Below are 25,093 nucleotides of genomic sequence, written 5' to 3'. Positions count from 1 at the left end.
ATAACTTGAGATAGCGCATTGTTAACATCGCTATAGTTTTGTTTACACCTATCAGTTTTAAAAATTAAAGAGGTGTCATCAGCAAATAGTACTATATCATAAAAAGATTGAGCATAAAACGGTAAATCATTTATATATTAAGCTCTCAGGATCTCGTTCACCTTCTCCCTGGGAACCACCAGTTGCAGATGGCAATCCTTTCCTTGCGGGGTTTCCCATTTACGGCAGAGCAACCCGTCATGGATCACCAAACTGTTCCATTGTGCCCAGAGACTCTTGGTAGCCGTACTGTGTCTAGCCACTTCAGACCATTTTGGTTAATGTAAGAGAGTTCTCTTTCTCCTCCTGACGAATGCAATGTTTGCATTCCATCGGACAAGGTCTTCTAGATAACGCATCTGAATTTCCATGACTTTTTCCTCCTCGATGCTCGATTTCAAAGCCATACTCTTGAAATTGCTCAATCCATCTGGCCACTTGTCCTTCCGGATTCTTGAATTCTAGTAACCACTTCAAAGCGGCATGACTGATCAGCAAGGACTGATCCTTACGAGGAATTTGCGACCCAACAAGTACTTTTTGAAATGTTGTAATGTCTTCACCACGGCCAGTAACTCCCTACGAGTTACACAGTAGTTTCTCTCCGGCTGGCTTCGATAAAGATTTGCTAAAGTATGCGATTACAACTTCTTGATCTCCTCTCTTCTGAGATAGAACTCCACCAATTCCGGTGTTGCTAGCATCAGCATCCACTATGAATCTTCCCTCTGTGTCAGGATATCCGAGGATAGGTGATTCACATAGTCTTTTCTTCAGCTCTAAGAAAGCTTGTTCGCATTCTTCATCCCAGGAAAAGGCTCTTTTCTCCTCCGTCAGTCGATGTAAGGGCTTAGCAACATCGGAAAACCCTTTCACAAAGCGTCGATAATAAGAACATAGTCCTAGAAATGCTCTCACATGTGTCTTTTCTGTCGGCGTCGGCCAGTCTTTGACAGCATTTATCTTGGCAGGATCCGCCGCAACGCCTTGCTCCGAGATAACGTGCCCCAAGTAATTCACCTGACGTTGAAAGAAGGAACATTTCTTTGGACTCAACTTCAAGTTGGCACCCTGCAGTTTTGTGAAGACTTTTTCGAGCTTCTTAAGATGATCTTCAAAACTTCGTCCCATAATGATTATGTCATCCAAGTAGACAAGGCAGGTTTCTCCCAACATACCTGCCAGCACATTCTCCATCAACCTTTCGAAAGTAGCTGGGGCGTTGCATAAGCCGAAGGGCATTTTTTTGAACTGCCATAACCCGTCTTCTTATGAAAAAGCCGTCTTCTCCTTGTCTTAAGGGGCCAGAGTAGAGAACCACGTCATGCCACAAAGTGAATCTAATGTGTCATCGATTCTTGGCAATGGATAACTATCTTTATTAGTTATATCGTTCAAACGCAGATAGTCCACACAAAATCTAGTTGATCCATCCTTCTTCTTCACCAGAACCACTGGAGAACACCATGGACTCGATGACGGTTCGATCACACCATTTTCTTTCATATCCCGAATCATGTCTTCCACTTCTTGTTCACGTGCGAACGGAATACGTCTTGGTCTTTGCCGTATCGGAACAGTGTCTCCTGTGTCGATCTTGTTTTTCACCAAACCAGTTCTTCCGACGTCCCCGTCGTTCTTCGAGAACATCCCGGCGTAGCGTAGCAGGAAATTTCTCGCTTTTATTAACTGTAGCTTGGTAAGATTGTCCTTACATCCATTCAGAAGTTTCTGTATGTTCACATCCTGGCTTGCAGCTACGGTCTTCCTCCCTTCTTCTCACTTTCTTAACCAAGCTATCTCCTAACAACCTCCTATCACTGTTCCTTCCCTAATGATTTGCTTGTCCTCATGAGGATTAAACACGGGAACCATCGCAATTTGGGAGTTTCCCACAACAGTCCTGGCTGGGATCCATTTCGTGTCCGATGTCTCTCTTTCTATTAAAACGCAATTACAAGGTCTTCCTCTGTCATCTCTTGGCAGGACTACCGGGACTAGGGTCTGCGATCTCGGTTTTAAAGTAGTGTCTCGTAAGCAAAACACTTTCCCAAAAGTTCCGCCTTTTATTGGAATTTCTTCACCTCCATGCTTCAATACACCATGTTTCATCTTAATCGTACACTGATGATTTCGAAGAAAATCCAACCCAATGATGCAGCCATCTGTGATATCCGCGATTACCACTTTTTGCCAGTACAACGTTTTACCGATTTTCATGGCCACGATCTTCTCTCCCTGGACTGGTATGTGCTGGCCGGTAGCTGTTGTGAGTGTTAAGTTTGCATTTTCTCGCATATGTCGTCTTCCGATGCTCTCTAGTCTTCTTTGGCTAACGACTGTACGTGAGGCTCCCGTATCCAAAGTGAAACGCAAGATTTTCCATTTATCATTCCCTCTATAACTAAAGTGTTTCCGTCACATGTCTGCTTAACGAAGATCCTTGGGGCTTTGCTTCTACTAGCCAGCGCCCACCCCACTGTCCTGACCTTTTCTAGTTTTCCTGCTGCTCCAGCGGTGATGTTGAGACCGCCGCATCCTTCCTACCTTGCGTTATGCTCTCACGCCTCGGGCAAGTGCTCCTAATGTGTCCTCGCTCCCCACACCCATAGCATACTGGGTTATATGCTTGCCTTCGGCTGGAATCTGCTGGTACAATTTTGCGGAGTCTCAACGCCCGAGAATCGTGGCGAACCGCTTCCACTTCCAACGCATGTGCCACCGCTTCCTTCAAGCTAGTATGATGACTCAGTCGTACGGCTGCTCTTACTTCGGCGTCCCGTATTCCATCGATGAACACTTGGAGCAACATTTCTTCTATTGCAGCTGGTGACGACTGATATGCCTTACGCACTAGCTTCTCAGCTTCGACGGACCACTGCTGCAGAGTTTTGTTAGCCCTTTGACTGCGGTCCTTAAGCTGCGCCCGATACACATGTTCAAGCTGTTTATCGCCATAACGTGCCTCCAACGCGTCAAGAAGGTCCGTATAGGTTACTTCCTCCTTCCCAGCGCCGAATCAGAACTAGAACTGCCGTAGGCCACGCTTAGTACGGCTTATATACCCACGGATCTGTTCTATTTTTAAAATGATTCTCCCATTCCATCTTTAAATTTATATTGTACTAGAAAATTCTTTTAACTATTTTTATCCTCCTTACACATTTTCCATCCCTTTTTTTCTGTTCGATTTGATCCTGAACTTACTAGAAATTTCCATTAACTTAATAAAACCCAAAAAATTCCATACACTGGTAGGTGTATCGAACCCGAGTCTACAGCGTCTAAAGTAAACACTTTTCCGCTGAGCTACGAGTATCGCTGACGGAGCCGTTGAAATTAACAATGTCTTGAAGTTTGACACTCTCGTCATTTACGTTGCAGCGTTGCTACGCAACAATATCATTCACACTCTTATTTAATTTTTTAAAGGCATCTTTTAGTACCAATTCAAAATTTTCATAAGAACCGCTTGGGGGTCTGTATACACATATTATTATATATTGCTCCAGCTCCACACATGATAATTCTATAGTTTGTTGAATAGACAACGCAGTTATGTCATTACGGTCTTTATTCTTTATGTTTTCTTTTATTAAGATCATTGATCCACCTCTTGAGGCAGTATTTCTAGTGAACGAACTAACTAATTTAAAATTTTCAACATTGAATAATAATTGGGTTTATCCAACCAATGTTCTGTAAAACATATGACATCCACATTAAAATGGTGTAAAAATAAACTTACTTCTAACTCTTTGCCAAAGAAGCCCTGTACATTTTGATGAACTATTTTGAGTTTATTTATTGGCTTCTTTGTTGTCTGATTTAAAAGTTTAAATTATTGGCAATATAAGTATTGTTAGAGGTATTTCTAACTTGTATACAATAGGTAGTTAATGTGGGAATAACTGGATCATAAATATTTAATGCTAATAAAGAAGCAATTTGCTTCTTATAATATTTAGACAGGTACATTGTATCCTGAGTCAAATTAAAATTTGATGTAAATTTATTTATGTCAAATAAAAATATAGCATTGCTATGATGATTTGTTATTACAATATCTAAATGCAAATTCAAGTTATACACAAACCTATTATACTGTCTATTTAAATTTGAGCAATATGGTAATGTGCATAACATGAACTTGCATTTATACATTGCATGCATATGTAAAAATCTATGTACCACATCATCCAGATTATATTTCTTCACATTTATACTATTTCCTACAATTAAAATTACTGTTGTATATTTGTTGAAAGTTCTCTCATCTCGATCAATAATATCCAACAACAGACTAAGGGATGCTCCCGGGTAACATAAATTTATAACATTTTGTTTTAAACATGTATTGACAAAATATCCTAAACCTAAACCTAGCTGGTCAGACTATATTATGGTTTTTCTTTCTTGAGGATCTTCTGAGTACTTATCATATACTGATGTATTCTTAATGTGTTGGTTGTCGTTATTTCATTTCAGTGGTGATTTGTTTGTACAATTCTCATTAAACTTTCTACGTATTATTTGTCCTCTTCAGAAGACTCATACTTGTCATTTAAGTCACTAAATGCCTTTAGAATGGTCTGTAATTTTTGTTCAAGTTTGACTTATTCACGTTCAAAGTTTATATATAGGTCTGAATGTAATAAAAATAAAAATAAATTTCTTTATCCCTTAATGATAATTCACTTTGTAATTTAATATTTTGTTTTCTGTATTTTCTACTCTCAATATAGGCCTTGCATTTTTTTATCATCTTTTGTTTTTTCTTAATTAGTTTGGTGAGTCGAATATTCTTTTTAGATTTAGTTTTGCATTGTAAATGAATACTGTTCACATCCCTAAGAACTGAATTGCAAATTTGTATAGTACTGTTGGATTTATGGGTCTCGATTGTTGCTTGTAATGAAGAAATGTTTAAGTATGCTTCATTCAACTCCTGTTTCAGCTGATATATTATACTCAAGTTATTTTCGTGTGACTCCATGCAACTACAAAGAATTTGCGATTGTTCTAACAACCTATCACGTTCAGCAGTCAGGTCTACATTTTTTAAGTGAAGCTCAGTGAGCTCGTTCTTGAGTTTGGCTAAACGGATGTTAATTTCCCTTATTTCAATGTCAGAGACATCTCTCTCCTCTAATAATTTGGAATTTAGCCTAATAGCTTCAGAGAGCTCGTAAATCGTAGCATCAAGTTTTTGCCGTAGCTCCTTAATAGTGGCATTCCTTGTGCCTGCAGCCATATTATTAATATTATGTGCTAATCACTAAATCTTATTGATAGTTTTTGAATACTTACTGCGCCGTAATCGCCTCAATCTGCTAGATATTAAGCACTATTTTTGCACACAACCGTTCCTACTATTTTTCGGATCACCGTCCATAAAAAGTGGTTCCTCACTCAAAGTTGTTTAAATTACATAATTTAACCAATTACTTGTTTACGCTTTAGTCAAATAAACGTTCTAACAACAATATAGATTTATAAACATTTAACAATAAATTTAATCAACGTTTTACCATGCTCTATTAGTTATTTTAACTGAACTTGTGTTTACGTATTAATCGCTAACCGTCGCGCTCGCTCAACGAAGTTTACAATCAAACAGAACAGAAAATAATCCGAATTACTCTCAATTTTATTAAAATAATAAGTTTTTGAATATGATGTTCATGCTGCAGGGGCGGGGGCGGCGCCGGCCACCTGCCGACAGACCGGGTACGGGACGTCTGGCCACCAACTGTCTCCCAGGTAATTGAGAGTTTAAGCATTTCTATTACAGAAATCGTGTCAACTTTTAAATATAATTCTATTATATATTATATAGATTCAATATAATTATAATATGTGAGCTGCCCCCCACAGCAGAGCCGATCGCGGCTTGCACCAGGCCCCCTCCCGCGCCGTTCGCGACTGTGAGTATATTAAATATTTAAATAATTTTAATTATATAAAATATCAAAACTAAAACTATTATACGATGGTATTTTGTAAAAATAAATCATTTAAAAATTAGTTCGGTGATGACACCAGCTAACTGGCGTCATTCACCTGGGATCATAAGTAATATTGCTGCAACGATATTGTATAACTGGGGGGGTATCTACTAATAGTCTAAGATCCCACCGCTGAATTCTGCAGGATCGTGTTTTTTTTGATTTAACTAATTTTAAATAAACGTTTATGAATTAAGCAATGTATTAGCCATAGGTTGCCTGTAAGAAATTGGCTGCAAGTACCTGTAATTATTTTTTTGATGTATATTACACCCATATGTTTTTTTAATAAATTATACGTCATTTTAAAGGAAATTATGTAAGGAATTGAAAAAAAAAATGGTTGCCGGCTCTCAGTCAGCCGCGACATAAAGGTTGCCAGGTGTAAATAGGTACATTGTTGTTGATAAATTGTAGTGTTTTTTTTTTATAATTTTAATACAAAATTGATGTTTTATACAGTATGGTCTGCATACCTATGAAATAAATAAAAATATAAGTAATACTAGTCCACAGAACTATCGCAAAATTAATTATTTAATTAAAAACTTTAAATTGAAAAAGTGAATTTTTCAAAACAAAATAAATATTCAAATAAATATACTAAGAATTAGCAGTACTGTACAGACGACGTTCATTGACCTCTGGATCGTCGGCTTCACCTTTGATTTGTTTGATTATTTGCGACGAAATAAAAATTCTCTATGTTCATTCTTACGAAAACTTTTTTAATTCGGTATAAATGAACTGAACTGTAAATTCAATATTGTGCATCTTGTTTTATATTCAAAATTCCCAAAAAACCCGTATTCGCAAACGTTAAATAAAAACTAAATGTCAAATTTACCGTAAAAGCAATCACAATTAACAAACTTAAAAACACAATTTACACATGCACACACATACACATACAGTAGTAGAAAGTGTCCATTTCAGCTTGATTCCTTCGAAAGGCAAACATAATCTATTTGTCCAGAAGACTCGCGATACACTTGTCACTGATTAGTGATGACTGAAGTAGTAAACATTCAAATAACGAAAAAAATGAGTCTTTAATAGGGAATACCTCACAATTATAGTTTATCGATACTTTTTTACCATTATTAAGCTTCCATTACGAAATACCTACCCAAGGATAGGATACAACTATTTTTGTGTTATTCGAACGTTATTATAATTTTAACAAATTATAAACTTAATGAACTTCTAGCAAGTATTTTTTTACGATTTAACTTACGAAACTACTGTTTTATGAGTTGTGGGAGACTAAAAGGGTTTTTTGATGTGACAGAGTCATGCTGTCGTCCTATGACTACAGTACGATCGGACCAGACTCGTTTGGATTAAGTTCCTCACTCGCACAGAAAAATGAAAGAATAAAAATATGGGTAGGTGTGTTTATTGGGGAGGATATCTGCTGTTAACGTTTCGGCAATTTCAAGGATAGGGTGTACTCTCTGGCTGCGAGTAGATTATGAAGACCACGTCCGGTCATGTCTACAGGTCATCTGGAAAGTGTCAAGGAAGCCAAATTGGCTTCAATGAAGCTAGGGGTCATTAATAGATCACGGTAATACTTCAAGCTGACCTAGATTCTAGCGCACTCCAAAAGCGCAGGAATACCAGATACTGCCTGTATTGTTGTCACCTCTGGTCGGACGCACCCCAGTATCAGCTAGAACCTAATGCCCGCGTGCAACGCATATTTGCTGGAATTGTCGGGGATCCAGTGCTTTGTGAACGGCTAGATCATTTGGCTTTGCTGGGAGTTTCCGAACAACTGCTTGACCTGATTCCTGCCGCCGAATTCCACTTTCGCACGACTCGCCACAAATTACGATATCATCTTCACCGTCAGGATGTCAGGCGTTCCCTTACAGTGTCTTTTTTAAAGAACTTTCTTCCTTGATATAGATATCTTTAAAATCAGCCTGTACACCTATCTAAAAGCCCGGCAATGCTCCTGTGATTCCTTTGGTGTTGTCAGAGAATGAGGGCGGCGGTGATCAATTAACATCAGGTTCCTGTACGCTCATTTGTCCGTTTAATAAAACCTGAGTAACAACGGGTAAGTTGACACAGTTTTTAAAAATTAGATTGCTTTGTTTGTAAGACATTAAAAAACGTTATTGTTTATTTCTCCTTTGTTTATAATAATTATTTGTTTACTACTTAAACAAAAAAAAAATAATTTAAATAAATTCATTTTCATTTCATTTCATTAAATACACAAAGTATTTAAGTTTAAGTAATTTAGTAAGCGTAGTGTTTTAAGGTTTTTTACGATATTTCTAGAAACACTGTGCGCTAAGTATTTAAAGTTAAATAGCTTTTTGAATCGGGTATTATTTCCTTTAAAAGAAGCTATTTATCGATAGGTTGCGCCCTACCTTAAGCCCGTCCGCGTTCTTTTACTTTAGAAAGGTCCGACACGTTGGAAGACACCGCGAGAAGCGAACAGGCAACATCGTTTGTGTTCTATCCGACAAACGACCAGCGTCTTTGAACATGAAGCACGCGGGTTGGCAACATCGCATTTTGATGTGCAAAGATTCAAGTTCATTGAATCATTGAGTGTTGACCCAGTGACCTCGTGACCCGATTGTACAATGTACAGCATGTTAATATTCGTTCAAAATTAAGTCTACTTTTTGACCTAACTAGTGCACTGATTTTTTTCATGTTTTGTATATCGTCAGCAAATGTTATAACAAGTATGTGGCAACATTTGATTCATAGATGTAAAATACATACTGTATATTTACCATATACGATAAACCATGGTTGCAGTTAAAAAATAGCCGCAAATATAGAATGCCATGATTCTAATAAACGTATCTAGCCCCAGTTAAGTGTGAGCAAGTATAGTATAGTTTTGTTAATCACTTTTACGTAAATTTAAAGGAAATTAGTATACAACAACATGTTCAATAACCAAGAATGGTCTATCCAGCAAGACTCGGCGCCGGGTGATAAAGCTCGGTCTTCGCAGTCTGGCCGTCGTCTAGTCCCGATCTCAATAAACAAGAGCGGGACGCCCGGCGAGATTGTTTGATCTCACAATGCATGATGTTTCTCCACTGAAGAACCAAAAATGACACGCGGGAAGTCGCGCCAGTTTGAGAAGCTAAGCGAGCGAGCGCATAGCTCTAAAACGCGTCCCGCGTGTTTTTGACCTCAGTTTGAACAGAGCTTTACACTTACTTAGCAATCTCTCCTTGCGGTGTTTTTTTAACTGGCAACCATGGTTAGGCGTATTATAGTAAATATAAAACTTCAATTTTGTAAACACGTCCCTGCAAAATCGAGCGGTGGTATCTTGGAATATAAGGTATAAATTTAAATCGAATGAAGTAAAGAACAATTTTGTTTTAAATTCAATACTTGTAATGAATAACGTATTTCATTTGTTCAGGGTTAATATCATCATAGTCATTTATTTTTTAGCTTTTTATTTTTTTTCAGATCAAAGTAAAAAATATGTACATACGTATTGTTAGGTTTTACAGTATATAAATCGGCTCGTTGACGGGACGCTGTGGAGACACGTGCGCGTCACTACCTCATGTGTCTTGTGGGGGTCTATCACGGACAGAAACGCCCGCGCCCGTCACTTCCAGCTCACGCCACACACCACACACCACACGCCACACGCCACACGCCACACGCCACATGCCACACGCCACATGCCACACGCCACACGCCACATGCCACATGCCACAGGCCATTGGCCACACGCCACAAGCCACACGCCACACGCCACACACCACACGCCACACGCCGCTAGCTACACACCACACGTTCTTCTCATCCTCACAATCTGATGTGTGGCGTTCTTGCTCATTTCCTTGTTTTTATATTTCTCCCAAGTACAACCAAACTTTGGAATGACCTTCCTTGCGCGGTGTTCCGAGGACGATACTATTTGGGTTCGTTCAAACAAACGTTTAATTAGCGCGTGAATTTAAGTAAAAGTTCATCTTTCAGCGGCCGAATGTACAGAGGTGGTGCTACGAGACAGCGGCACAGAAACAAGCTTGCTTCAGCCTTTGGTAATTACTTTAACTCACTCGCTAAATATTCCTTAATAATAAAATCTTCTTTGCAAAAAATAGTCATACTATTTATTTTTTTAAATTTTTCTTTGAGAGACTGTCAATAACCAAGCTGATACCATAGCACGAACAGCTCTCTTTTGCAGAGCAAACACTATATCAATATCAGCACTATGATAGCCCTTCTTATTATAGAAGTTGCCACAGCCCCACAGACTATAACATGTATAGACTAAAAATTAACAGAGCTGCTGAATTTACCTTGTTAAAAACTGATATCACCGATGTTACTATTTGTAGTGTGTACGCAAAAGAAAAATACTCTAATATCGGACAAACAAAACATCCTTTTCAAAAACTATGAATTGACTATGAACAGCTCCACAAAGATATAAGTATTGAATCATGGGAGGAAATCTGTAATGAAACAGAGATTGACCCAACCAAACAATATCCACAATATAAATAAAACATAAAATACAAAATGTCAATTCAATTCAGAACCAGTAACAGCTTAGTATTAAATAACAATTGACAATTAATACTAGTAGTAGCATAATCCTTGAGGGGTTAAAATTATTGTAAATAGTCACCGCTATCAGTTTCGGATTACATTTGATATCATAATAAATGATAGCACGTACAAATGTTACCGACGGAGATCTATTGTTCAATGAGATACGATCATTAAATGTAGCTTTTAACAAGTATGGAGGGATATAATTGAAATTCTAACGGTAGTATTTGTACCCGTGAATAATCACATATTTTTAAATAATTACAGTCAGAGTCATAAATAAAAACTTTTACTGAGTGTAAGTAATGTGTTTGGTTTCAGTTGCGCTTCGGGCGCCCGTCATCTCCTCAGCCGAGTTCATCGCAGTCCCCGTCGAGTGTTAAGCCTTACTGCCTTCAAAGCCTCCCCGATCTGACCTTTGAGCACAGCTTCGCTAACAGAAGGTTATTATTCATAAAAGTTTGTTGCCATTGGGTTGTGACATACGCGTGAGTACACTCATGTTAAGGTGAAGAGTGAGGAGAAAACACGCAAAGTAGGTGTTTTTAGGCAAGTTTTATGGTGAATATATACAATTTCGAGCCATGAACACAAATTTATCGTGTTAGACATACCCTTAAGTCTAATTCTTAAGTTGCCAATGCTTGTTTTTGGTTATAGTTAATAATCCAGAGTTATTTTTAACTACCACTTTTATTTACAGTTAAACACGCTTTTTCTCGGTATGACGCATTTGTTTAGTACGAAACTCAAATGTTTATTCTTATAGCTTGTACTTTTATTGTGTAAGTCCATTAATTAGGATTAGTAATCATTAACAAGGATTATAAGCATATAACTGTTTGCGCCTTATTTTTTGACATAAGAAAAGTAAGAAAGTATTCGCTCGCAAAATATGATCAGGCGTTACATATTTCATGCTTGTCATCATTCACATACTTCAATCAGCGTGATGGTTATATAATTACCTCTCACCTTGCTGTATCAGGCAGTGGTATACTATTGATTCTGTTTTGGTGTAAAAAATCATAAAATTAAAAAAAATCCGAGTTTGGTTGTCAAAGTGTCAAGATTTAACATTGAAGCTCTAATAGTTTATAAATAGTAAAAAGTTGTTAAAAGTTCTTAAAAACCTGTGGTTTATGTTAAAACAAGTAGTGCAAGTGCCAATCCATTGAATTGCTATTAAATTCACTAGTTTTAACAAGAGAAACTTCATTAAAACCACGGTAAAAAATCACTATTATTGAATTTTCTAGATTATGAATCATCAACAATCACCAACCGCTGCTGTCAGGTAGCATTGACATTAATTACAAATAAGTACTTGACAGCGGGGTGAGCTGCCAACTGCCAACGAGTATACGAATATCGCCACAGACAAAAGCAGTACAATAATATTACGTTCCGTTTTAAGCATACAACATTAAACATATTTTAACTTTATTACTAGAAACAAGTTATCTATGGATCTCAATTTACACCAATTATTTCTGAGGTTAAAGCTCGAAAGGAAGAACCAAACGAAAGAAATTACAACTAAATTAACTGAAAACATTGACGAAAAGCTTCAGCCAATCATCGAAGAAAATAAAAACTTAAAGATTGAAATAAATAATTTGGAAAATAATGTAGCTTGGTTAGAAAAGGATAGAAAGAAACACAATATTGTGATATTTGGAATGGAAGAGTACGAGAAGTCCAACAAACAATTAATTACGAAGGTCATAGATGAAATAAAAAAGTTAGAGATAGAATTAAGTGTACAAGAGATAAATACTGCGCATCGAGTTGGAAAGACTCCAGCTGATAGTAAAAAAGCTCGGCCGATCGTAGTAACGCTTGAAAATACATGGAAGAAAATTGAAATTTTAAAAAGCAAAAAGAAATCAATAAGTATTTATATAACAGAAGACTTCTCGAAAGAGGTGTTAGAGAAAAGGCGCTCGTTACAAGCTCAACTGCAATAAGATAGGAAAAGAGGGAATTTCGAATAAAATACGACAAACTAATAATTAAGAACAATAAGAGTCATGAGAAATGAAAGCGTACCCCATCTACGCCATATAGCTCTAATGCTTCTTCATAAAGTCTAAATGTAACAGAGTCTAAAAACTACACACCAACATCAAAATTTAGTATAGTCAATGCTTTCGATATTATACGGGCTCGCTCTAATTCTTTTAACCAAGGCACGGACCAAAACAAGTAGCAATCATCCTTACTCGGCAACCGAACTGTTACAGACAACATTAAGAATAACTACGAAAATCTTTCTCCAAGCCGATTGGTCATCGCGGAGGAAAATGACCAACACCCTCTAAATTGTAATTGTATCTTCACAGTTAACTACCCTTCTAAAAAAGACAAACAAATATACATATCAACATTAAATGTACGATCCATTTGCTCACCAGAAAGGTTACTTGAATTTGAAAAAGCACTCGACGATATTAAATGGGACATAATAGGTTTAAGCGAAGTGCGAAGAATCGGAGAGTGTATTGAAGAATATGACAACTACCTTCTATATCATAACGGATAAGCACCAGGCCTTTACGGAGTTAGTTTTCTATTAAAATAATATCTGTCCTAAAAACTAGAAGAAATAATTGGTATATCCGAAAGAATAGCAATTTTAAACATTAAATTACCAACATCAGTAAAAGACGAATCATGGACAATCGTACAAGTATATGCTCCCACTGAGCCTACAAATAATAAAAATTGAAGAATTTTTCGAAAAATTACATTCGATCAACCATTATATTAAAAAGAATGTCATAGTTGTGGGTGATTTTAATGGCAAAATAGGACAACGTAAGCCCGGCGAAGAACACATAATAGCCAATTTTAGTTATGGTATACGCAGTAAAAATGGTAATAAAATTATCAGTTATGCCTTACAAAATAAACTAACAATTCTCAACAGTCAATACAAAAGAAAACCTAATAAAAAATGGACCTGGATGTCACCTAATGGAAATTATAAGAACGAAATTGTTTTTATTATCACAAATAAAGCGTGATGTTTTCTAATACACATGTTTTGAACAATTTTAATTTTAATACCGACCATAGAATGGTAAGAGCTTCACTACAAATAGTACCAGCCAAAAAGTCGAGAAGGAATTATAGAAACACCAAGCCAATATAACAAAGGATTACAAGAAACTACAAAATAATCTGTCCATAGGTTTAAACCAGGAAGACAAAAACAATGAGGATATAAAGAACATTATAATTCATTAATAATTAACCTAATAAAGGAAACAATAAAATGTAAACCAGAAGCAAAGACCCTATCAGAAGAAAGTGAGAAATTGATAGAACAAAGAAAACAGTTGATTTCAAAAAAGGATAAGGCCAATAAAACTAAAATTGCAGAATTAAGTAAAAAAATAAGATCTCAAATACGAAAAGATATAACTCAGAAAAGAAATAAAACTATACAAGATCACATTACCAAAACTGGAGGAGTAAGAAAAGCACTAAAAAAACTGATGAACAAAAAGGATTGGGTAATTAATCTCAAGAATTAGAAGAAAGATTCCCTATTCCTAGTAATTCTATTAGTTTTACTAATAGAATTACTAGGAATAGGGAAGAAATGATAAGAATTGCAGCCGAGTTCTATCGTGATCTGTACAAAAGTTCTAGAAATTATCGAAACTTAGCGGAAAATGTTAAAGACAATGAATATGATGTTATTACAGACAAAGATCCTCTACCGGAGATCCTTATTAGTGAAACTGTTTCAGCTATCAAATCATAGAAAAACGACAAAGCACCAGGACCTGACCAAATATCAAATGAGATGCTCAAAGTCACCTCTCCTATAATAAAACCCAAGCTCACTGAACTATTTAATCAAATCCTGAACACTGAAAGCATTCCGGCAGACTGGACTAAATCAACTATAGTACTAATTTATAAAAAATGTGAAAAAAACTCATATTGGAAACTATAGACCCATAAGTTTGATGGCAAACATATTATATGCAATTTTCTCCAAGTTATTACTATCAAGAATCTCTAAGGTATTAGACGAGAACCAACCAAAAGAGCAGGCAGGCTTCAGGACAAAATTCTTGACTGTGGACCCATAAACACACAGTAAAACAAATATTAGAAAAATTTAAAGAGTAGAATTGTGTATATTATCTAGGTTTTATCGACTACAACAAAGCTTTTGACCCGATAGAACATGATGCAATATGGAACTCTCTTAAAGTTCAAGAAGTTCATAGAAAAATAATAATTATTTTAAAGAATATATACTCCAAACACACAGCTCTAATAAAATTGGATAAAGCCAGCAGCGAGTTCCCAATAGAAAGAGGAGTCCGACATGGAGATCCTATATCTCCCAAACTATTCTTAGCAGTATGATAGCAGTATAAATGATATTCAGAAATCTTGAATGGGAAAGTGAGGGACGTAATATAAATGGGGAAAAACAAAACCACCTACGATTTGCGGACAATCTAGTACTATTTTCTGAGTCTTCAAAGAAACTAGAGCTATTTTTATTTTATTTATTTCAATCATGCGTTTGATAAGTACACCAAATAACAAATATTCTCGAGTCTAATGTAGGTAACTATTATACTTTGCAGCGTAGTAAGGAAAGTTCGAATTTGACTTCAAAAATACTTGAGATCATTGGCATAGTTATAGATACGTAGCTCTACATACGCAAGTAGTATGACCATGAGTTCTTATGTTTAGCATAAATATGTTTTATTTCAATGAAATAATCATGTTTTTTTAGGGGTATACCAAATAACATAGATTCTCGAAGACAATGCAGAGACGTGGTGAGTATTTATATAATGTATACAATGTAACAATTTGACAGCATTATTTAAACAGTCAGGATTAGAAAAAAATACGTGTTGCACTCCGGGTGTGCCAGCTTCTGATGGTTAAAGTTTTGTTTACTTCTGTAAAAACCTTAAAAAATAATATTAATATATATATTATATATTCTTTAACGTTGTGCATTTTTGAACATTTTGCGGGGGAATAATTTCGCACCAATTGCTTTATTTATCAGTATAAAAGTACGAGCATTTATGTGGTTAAGTACAATATTCATCTATTGCGCTATCGTCCACAAAAATGATAACATATATTAGGTAGGTACATAAAAGATTTAACACATCGGAATTATTACAACTATTTAACATTAAAAAGCTTATCTCTCAGAAAGATTGACTTTCATCCATTTTTTTAATGGAAAAAGGAGGACAAACGAGCGTACGGGTCACCTGGTGTTAAGTGATCACCGCCGCCCAATTTCTCTTGCAACACCAGAGGAATTACAGGAGCGTTGTTGGCCCTTACGGAAGGTATACGCGCTTTTTTTGAAGGTACCCATGTCATTTCGTCCCGGAAACACCGCACAAGGAAGATGATTCGACAGCTTCGTAGTTCGTGGAAGAAAGCTCCTTGAAAACCGCACACATCCAGATGGTGGGGATGATATCCTAACTTGTGGCATGTCGTACGAAGGTGGAATTCGGTGGCAGGAATCAGGTGAAACAGCTCTTCGGAACACTCCCAGTGATGAATGCGGTAAAAGACACAAAATGAAGCAATGTCTCTACGCATCGCCAAGTGATCCAGCCGTTAACAGAGCACTAGGTCCCCGACAATTCGAGCTACTCTGCGTTGCACGCGGTCAAATGGATTGAGCTGATACTGTGGTGCGCCCGACCAGAGATGACAGCAATACTCCATGTGTGGCCGGACCTACGCTTTGTACAGCGCTAGAATGTGGGCTGGCTTGAAGTATTACCATGCTCTATCTATGACGCCCAGTTTCTTCGGAGCCAATTCGTGACCGTGGAATTGGTAATTGCTCGAGATTTCGAGACCTAGAATTCCGATACTAGACGAGGCTGTAAGGGAAGTATTGTCGAAGAGCGGTGATACGACAAATGGGGATTTTTTGTTGTAAACGTGCAAACTTGAGTTGACCCAATCCGCGACCTTCTCAAGAGAGGACTCGATAGAAGACACAAGTTTCTCCCGGCACTGGTCGACGATTTTCCTCGAGAGACCTGCATGGCCCGTGTATACGGTAACGCCCGTGCTGTCGTCTGCATAGCAATAAAATATATTAAGGTGTCCAACATATCCTTGATATGCAGAAGAAACAGTGTGGGTGATAGCACACAAACTTGGGGCACTCCAGCGTTCACGGGCTTAGGATTCGAGCATAACCTTCGACAACGACCTGTATGCTGCGCCCAGTGAGGAAGCTGGAGATCCATAAGCTCTCAGGAAGCCCAAATGATGGAAGTTTTACGAGAAGCGCCATGTGCCATACACAATCAAAGGCCTTTGCTATATCCAGACTAACTACCAGGCCTTCCCCCTTTGGTTTTGTTTGCCGTCGCCCATCTTTGTGTTAGGTATACCAGAAGATCACCTGCCGACCGACCATGGCGAAAGCCATATTGTCGTTGATTAACTGGTGACCCTCTAGGTATACCAAGAGCTGGCTGTTAATTATGCTCTCCATGATTTTGGAGAGCAGGGAAATAGCTATAGGCCTGTAGTTTGCCGGATCCGAACTGTTTCCTTTTTTTGGGTTGGATGGACAAGGGCTGACTTCCATAAGTCAGGGACTACGCCTTTTGTATATGAGTGCCGGAATATACGCGTTAGCACCGACGTCAGCTCAGGGGCACATGTTCTAAGCACGATTGGAGAAATGCCATCCAGCCCGCTCGACTTCCTAACATCTATCGAAAACTTAGCTCGCCTGATAGTTTTCTGTCTGAACTGTACTTCAGGCATAGAGCTCTGACACCGCGGGATGGTCGGCGGTGTTTTTCCGTTGTCGTCAAGGGTCGAGTTGGAGGCAAAAAGATATAATATAAATAAAGATTTCTTAAGGACCCTTAAGAAGTTCCTCACATGGTAATATAGACTGTGGATTGCAATTGAAAGAAAATAAGAGCTAGTTTCAAATCTAAAATTAAAAAGCAAAATGTGTAACGAAACTTTTTCCATATATTGTTGCAATGATACTATAATTTATATAAATATAAAAACAGTTGCGAATGCAGTAGCAATAGGATGTGGCAATACGCAATCAAATGAATTGTTAGCAGCAATGGATTTGCCCTAAATATCTTTTAATATATTTAACAAAAGAATGGACACAGTCAACAAAGTTTGGGAAAAAGAATTAGCCATTTGGATGAATGATGCTGCTATAGATGAATGGTGTCCCAATTATTGACGTTATAGCAGATGGCTGTTGAGGTATAAGGTTACTTAAAAAAAAACTTAACGCTATCCGGCACAGCTGCAGTAATTCTGAAAAGAAGAGGAAATACTATTTTTATGTCTGTGAAAATATATAAGTCTGCACATATGCCCAAGCTGCACGAAAAATGTCACACCTAAGGAGCACAAACGCTACAAAACTTATTCTGGTAAATATCGTAAATACATATTTTTTAGTGGAGAACAATAATTATTTGGGGAATGTAATAATTACATTCATTAAGGAACTTCCACTGGTATGGAGTCTACAATTTTAGTAGAAGGATTCTAAAAAAGCATCCATATGTACAATTTGATTTATGTACGATTAATATCAAATGGTGGCGCTATGCAAAGTTTTTACAGGCTAGGCCATTTATGAAAACATAACGATCGAAAAAATTTAATGCGTGGACCACCTGCTAAGGAAGTAATTTATAAAGATGACGAACTTTGAAATACTAAAATGAATAATAAATTAGTAAAATTTTATACAGATTGCATGCTCCCCCAATTGGTTGACATCAAATTAATGGACGGAAATTCTAGATGCAACAAATTGCGTAAACTATTCACAAATGTTTATTAATTAAATCATTCTATATTTTTTATTACATAGCTATGTAGCAGTACCTACCTGTGACAAACACCCACAAATAATTTAATATATCTAATATAATAATTATAATCTGACGTAATACTTTCGTAGAACTAGAAGTCATGCATGTTAGCCGTAAAAGCTTTATTCAAATTATTGATTTGCTGTTAAAAGTGCGTTGAAAAGTATTTCATAATACTGTACGCCGAGTCATGGAATCGCGCATATTTTTATTATGTTTATATTTACTTATCTAAACATACAAGCGTTACCAGGTAACAGACACGTTCACTCACAACATCATCAATATACCATTTAATTATCAAACAAATTTCGCCGCGCGGTCTGACTACGCTACACGATATATTATACACTGTGTTAAAAAAACCTGTACAATAATTGACTCGGATATGAAGTAGAATGCGGAGGCACCACTAAAATAAAACCAAAACCCCTTAGATTAAATGCTACATATTAAATGGTTACAAAAATCTTGAGAACCCCTTACTTATTTATTCTACCAGTAAATGAAGGTCATCGCCCTGAACTTGATCCAATGGCGTAAATCTAGCGTCAGCTGAGCGGCCAGCACGGGCGACTCAAACGAAAAAGGCGGGGCATCTCGCCTCGCACCTTGTTCCTTGACCGATGATCCGATCCACACGCGGAAGCTCGCGTATGGCTCGGATGTGCAAATTTTGCGCTCGCGCCAACTGATGATTTATTGCGTCGACGCATGAATTTTGATATTAAGTATAGTATTAATTAGTTATAGTTTATTATTTTTTGTTGTTGTGTAGAGTATTTGACATGCTCATTTATTTAGGGCGCTATAATTGTAACTACAGCGCAGCTCGTAAAGTTCAACGAACAAAGTTATGCACTTGACAGTTGTGTCAACTACTACATGCGACAGTGCACTACATAACCATGCAATAATTTATCGGGCGCCGTTCGAGAGTATTTCCATGAAGAGAACGGGAGTCGAGGGATCGGGCGAGCTGGTGTCGCCTAACCACTGCGGTCTCCCGACCTCACGCCGCTCGACTTTTACCTTTGGAGACAAGTGACAGAATACGTGTTCCCAAAAAGCCCGAATCGTTACAGTATTCGGTACGATTAAGACTGACACGCCAGTGTAACAATGTCGTGTAACGTTGGACTGAATGTATCGGAGTCAGTGGTGGTCACGCGGAGCAACATCTTCGGCCGAGAGACGCTGCGCAAGTTGATATAATAATCTGAAAACTGAAGACTTGTCGAATGACGATCCGTTATATTTTTGCGAGCGCTCTTTCCAACTGAGCCAACTGTTCGAATGAGGTATCGTTGATAAAATCTTGTACTCATATGCTTTGTTCAAATCAACTTGAGAGAAGAGAGCGCTCGCACGGAACGCAAGTCGATTAAGAATCTCAGAATTCGAGATACCCAGCTGTAAGTCTGTAAATACTTGTATATTGACACCCTAAATTTGTTTCAAAACCTACATATGGTAGGGTGTAAGCAACTATTAAATTTCAAGGTCAAAGGTCAATTGATAATAGATACAAATAGCAAAAAAACCCATAGGAAATGAGATAATACTTTGATAATACTTTATTTCATTTTCTTTTACACCCACTGCAAATAACTTAAATTACTAAATGTACAATATTTATTACATAATACCAATTATTTACATCTTTTTATCGCTAATTGAACATTGAAAAACGGTTTGGCAGTGATATTAAAAGAGGTTGACCTCTGACCCCGAAACTAGTTAAAACTGTATCTTCAGGTCAGATATTTCCAAAAAGAGCGCAAAAAACCGATTTTTGTGACCTTTGACCCTGAAATTTAATAGTTGCTTACACCCTACGATATGTAGGTTTTAAGACAACTTTTAGGGTGTCAATATACAAGTATTTACAGACTTACAGCTGGGTATCTCGAATTCCGAGGTGAACATACTATAATGACTAGACTATTATATGTGATAGTGTGGGGTGTGCGTGTATGATGTGTCTGTGTAAGTGTTTGTATTGCAATCTGAATGAGTTATTTCAAGCAAGGTTTTTTGAATTAGATTGGTAACGGAATGTGTTTTGTAAATATTGTGGGTGAAAAATCAAAACGTAAATATTTCAATATTTAGGGAATGAATGATATGGTAAGACAGGCCTATCATAATAAAATTTAAGTTTATGAATGAATTCTAATTTAGACGCTGTAAATGACACCCATGAAGAAAAGTTTGTAGATTTCATAGGCGACATCGTGGATTTTGATTTAGATCCGATATTCGTTACTGTTGACCCTGAAAACCATGAAAATGACACCCATGAAGAGAAATTGGTAAAATTCATAGATGCCATCTTGGATTTCGATTTTGACCCGATATTCGTTATTTTTGAACCCGAAATCCATGAAAATTACACCCATGAAGAAAAGCCAATTGTTGCCAATTTTATAAGCGCCATCCTGGATTTAATATAGACCTTATATTTAGAGATGAACTTATAAATCACTAATTCTTCAAAGAAATACAGAAACATAATTTTTAGAAAATCTGACTGCGTACAAAATATGTAAAGTATCAAAGACAGAATTGTAGAGCTTATAAAAAATAGTCATGTTCGTACAGCGATCTTTCCGAGTACGAGCTGCTGCTTACATCGGACACAGTGTCGACCCTCGACGGCGGCCGAGCGCAGACTGACGTTTTTGCGATAGATCTATCTGTGCAATGCGTACGGAGTGACAAAATAAAATAACCCTTAATACCACACTTTTAAGCTCATGCTTATCAGAAAAATTTATGAATTTTAGTCGATTCATTTTTATTTTTTTCTGAGATAATTTATAACATATTCATTCATTTATTTCCCGTATTTTTGAAAATATTTTATCTGCTTTCCGTACGTATTTTTTAAGAGACAAAATTATGTAAGTAGTAGCAGAAAAATGATCCTGAATGAAGCTCCATTTCGTCAATGTTGTGTGAAGAGGTAACAGATAATCGTTTTTACGACATAAAATATCAAAATTTCAAAGCAAAAATTTCCCGCAATTGGAGATAAAGAAGTAATCTATTTGTAGCACTTTTTAGTTTTGTTAGATTTAGTTTCATTTCAGCACAAACTCTACCGTAAAATATCTCATTTTTGTCGGATTCGTAAACGCGTCCTTAAGTAGGTACTTAGTGATTATAGATATGTAATAGCGGGATCTTCTGACAAATTATATCATGTAACATAACTTTTGGTACCGATAAAAAAAAATTGAATTTGAATTTTATTTTATTATTTAATTTGCAACAGGAGTGAGACAACAAGCAGTGAATCGGGGGCGGGCGGGGCTCAGGGACGCCGGCAGGCTAGGAGCCGGGAGTACGAGCACACCTCCGCCGTGTGAACGGTTGAGGCGAAGAAACACATTGGTTGGTGCCGCGCCACGAGCCGCACCTGGGACCGGCTTCTGAACACGCCGGCGACCTCACCTCACCGTCAGCAGCGTTGGGACATCTTATCAATTGGACCCTAGTTCTCTCAACGGGATATTGCAATGCTTTGTGTTCTCTATTTATTTAATATTTAATATTAAGATATTATAAACGTATGTTAAATAGTTTCATAAACAACTTAGATTCCATTTAATGAATTTTATAGGTACTTGTATTGTAACTGTATTAATTTCAAATTGTTTTAAATTCGATTAGTACTTGTGAACTATTTCAATGGTAAGTATATTTTGTATAGTCCTTACGTCATATTCGTGGAGTTCTCATTTACTTCTGATCTAATTTCTCTCTGTATGATCCCCGCGGAGTACAAGAATAGGGACGTGTCAGGTTCATAGGTGTTTAAAGAGGTGATTAAGGGCTTCTAAGTGTGGGAGAGTCACGCTGTCGCCCTACGACGATGGCTTGAGCGGGTAGACTCCACTGGATGAGTGATCACACTCTCATGGAATACCAGCATGATAGAGCGGACAAATACCGTTATTTTTCGGTAGGTTAGTATGGATTAGTGTTGAGAACCGGAGCCCAGTACCGAAACGCTCCGCCAAGATATGACAGTGATCCTGCTAGATATAATATCCTCGGGGAGTGTTTCCGCTTCCTGCCACGGTCGGAGCGACTTGTAGAGCGTTCTCGTATGGGCTCACTGTCGTATTCTGTAGAGGGTGACGGTCATCCGGACACCCTGGTTGGCCAATCAACGTAAACATCAAGGAAACTTCAGAGGAAAAGGTGCCAGCTTATACCATATGACCGCTAGTCTGTTTCTAGAACCTTTCTGCTCTCAACAATTATGGATAGCATCATGAATCGCCAGGTCTATCTATAACTCCTTCAGGTGATACATTAACGACCGAATGACTTTCTCTTTCTCTTTTGACTATTCTCAATCGGTTTACGATTTACTAATCAAATCAAGTGAAAATCAAGTCTTGGCAAAGTTAAAGTACTATAATAATTCAAGCCGGCCGAAATTCCAGCGCTTTATGAGGCGCAGAATCGGCCAATATGGTTTACTTACCCATTGCTTTCATACCTGGTCTGGTTCACTGTATTGACAGTTTGACCCAGTTACCTGCACGCAACGCATCGTGTTCCGCGTGAGACGCTCACCGCCAACCACCGAAGACAATGAAGTCACCAACAGCACGGCACTCCGCCCCTCAGCCGCCGACGTGGCACTCGACACCAACCAGACGCCATACGCTACCGGCGTCGATACCAGCTCTCAAATCTCGATCGACTGCCAATTCCTTGGTCATCTGGAAGGCAATCCCTAGTTGTCTTCAAGCAATGTATGAGTCGTAGTCGGAGCGAGCCCCGTCTGCCGCCCGGTTAGCACGTCCCCCGGCCAGCTGTGACTGTCGGCCGGTACTCCGCGGCGCCAGTTTTCTGTGAACTGGCTTGATCATTGGACACGACGCACACACGTCGCGTCACGTATGTCTCCTACGTCATTTATATCGCCATGCATCCAAACTGGACTGTGGCTCTACAGTGCAGTTCCTTAAGGAAGTTTGTTTCGCGTGCGAACTGTGGGGTACACTTAGCTCCGCAGTGTTAGAAGGCCGAAAAAACATGGGTTCCATCAAACAAGAGTCCCACCAGTGAGCGAGCGGCGGTGATCCCAGCTACCACCTGCCCACCGTGACCTTGTTCGTGCTCCAGTCACAGCATTTCGAATGACATAACAGATGACTATGAGTTACGAGCGGGAGCGTAGAGCGCTGTCAGTGAGCAGTAATATGCTCGCCCGCAGGTTTGCGCGAAGCACAAATAATGTTAAAGTGTTATTAATATTGAGTGCATTCTGCGAGTCTTTTTAATCGAGCGGCTTGTAGGTGTCGCATTCGTGCGGGAATTATAGCGTTCTACGTGTCACATACAATAATGTGTTTAGGAGGCTGTTGGGGCTACCGTGGCGTTGAAGTGCTCCTGGAACGTTTGCTGATGCATCTGTGGATGTTTTGCATGCCACAATGGGAAAAAAAGCGGTCTCCATGTTGCAGCGTCTACGTGTTAGCAGTAACAGCATCCTAAAGATGATTTTGCCAGAGCTGACTGTTCCTTCCAGAAACTAATAATATTTGACTAATAATACTAACATAGTTCACAAGAAATATTGTTACTATAGAGATCTCTTGATTTAAATAAATAAGTAAAATTACTAACCAACTGTATACAGGTAATATAATATTATATAATATAACATACATACTTATACGGTAACTTACGAAATGGTGTCTATTAATTACTTAATTATTACTTTAGCATATTTATATGTAAACATAGATATCATGACGCTCATAGTATACGATGTAGAATAATCTAGTGTTTAGATTTATTTATATAAAATATAAAACATAAAAACGGGCAGTGACACATGGGTAATGTTCGCAGTGTAAATTAAAATAACAGATCAAATTACAAAGTTGTGTCAAAGACTATAATATTATAACAGTACAAGTAGTAGTAGTTCTGTCTGTAAGTCAGTCGTGTGGGTGATGCTCATTGATATGTTATATATTAATATATTATCTAGTTGTTATAGTTTACCTTGGTCTAGTCAACTTTAATGTTTGAATGAAATTGATTTGTAGTCTAACAGTAATAATAGAAGTCTATATTCTCATTTGTTCTAATACGAGTAAGTGACGGTGCTATAAAAGGTACTTAGAGCTTAAGTATGATATACATTTAAAATTAAAGATATCTATACAATATTAGAAGTTTAAGAATGAAATTGCTGATGTATACTGAAAAAATAAAATTCTTTTTTTAAATTAACATATATTTTATTTAATCAAAATAATTAACATTATTTTCTAACATTGCTGCCATCTAATAGGAAGGTCATTTATGCCTTTGCTATAATATAACTATGGTGATCTAGATTCGACAATCTGTGTGAAAGCATTTTGAACTGCCTTCTGAGAAGAAAACTTTTATCACTCAGAAAATTTTCAAAATAACGAAGAAAATGTTAGTCCGTTGGAGCAAGGTCTGGCGAATACGGAAATGAAATGAAATTTTATTTGCAGGAAACATTGTACTTAAGATGTTAACATAATATTATTGAAAATCCCAATA

At 37.5% G+C, this 25,093-nt stretch overlaps 1 protein-coding gene across 2 annotated transcripts in view; it reads left to right on the top strand.

The window, feature by feature from the left end:
* Positions 1-24,790, top strand: part of LOC126978747 (pleckstrin homology domain-containing family G member 6-like) — a 72,530-nt gene extending 47,740 nt beyond the window's left edge. For both annotated transcript variants that reach the window (XR_007732693.1, XM_050827795.1), the window contains 5 exons: positions 5,733-5,802; positions 5,917-5,966; positions 10,035-10,099; positions 10,941-11,062; positions 21,804-24,790. Coding sequence is in view for 1 of the 2 variants with exons in the window: in XM_050827795.1 (XP_050683752.1) it covers positions 5,733-5,802; positions 5,917-5,966; positions 10,035-10,099; positions 10,941-11,062; positions 21,804-21,897 (401 nt within the window). In the remaining variant the exon portion in view is untranslated. The remainder of the gene's footprint in view (positions 1-5,732; positions 5,803-5,916; positions 5,967-10,034; positions 10,100-10,940; positions 11,063-21,803) is intronic.
* Positions 24,791-25,093: the final 303 nt, after the last annotated feature.

This window comes from Leptidea sinapis, chromosome Z, assembly GCF_905404315.1.
Source record: "Leptidea sinapis chromosome Z, ilLepSina1.1, whole genome shotgun sequence".
Taxonomy (NCBI): domain Eukaryota; kingdom Metazoa; phylum Arthropoda; class Insecta; order Lepidoptera; family Pieridae; genus Leptidea; species Leptidea sinapis.
The sequence above is the reverse complement of the archived record's forward strand: the minus strand, read 5'-3'. Positions and strand labels throughout refer to the sequence as shown.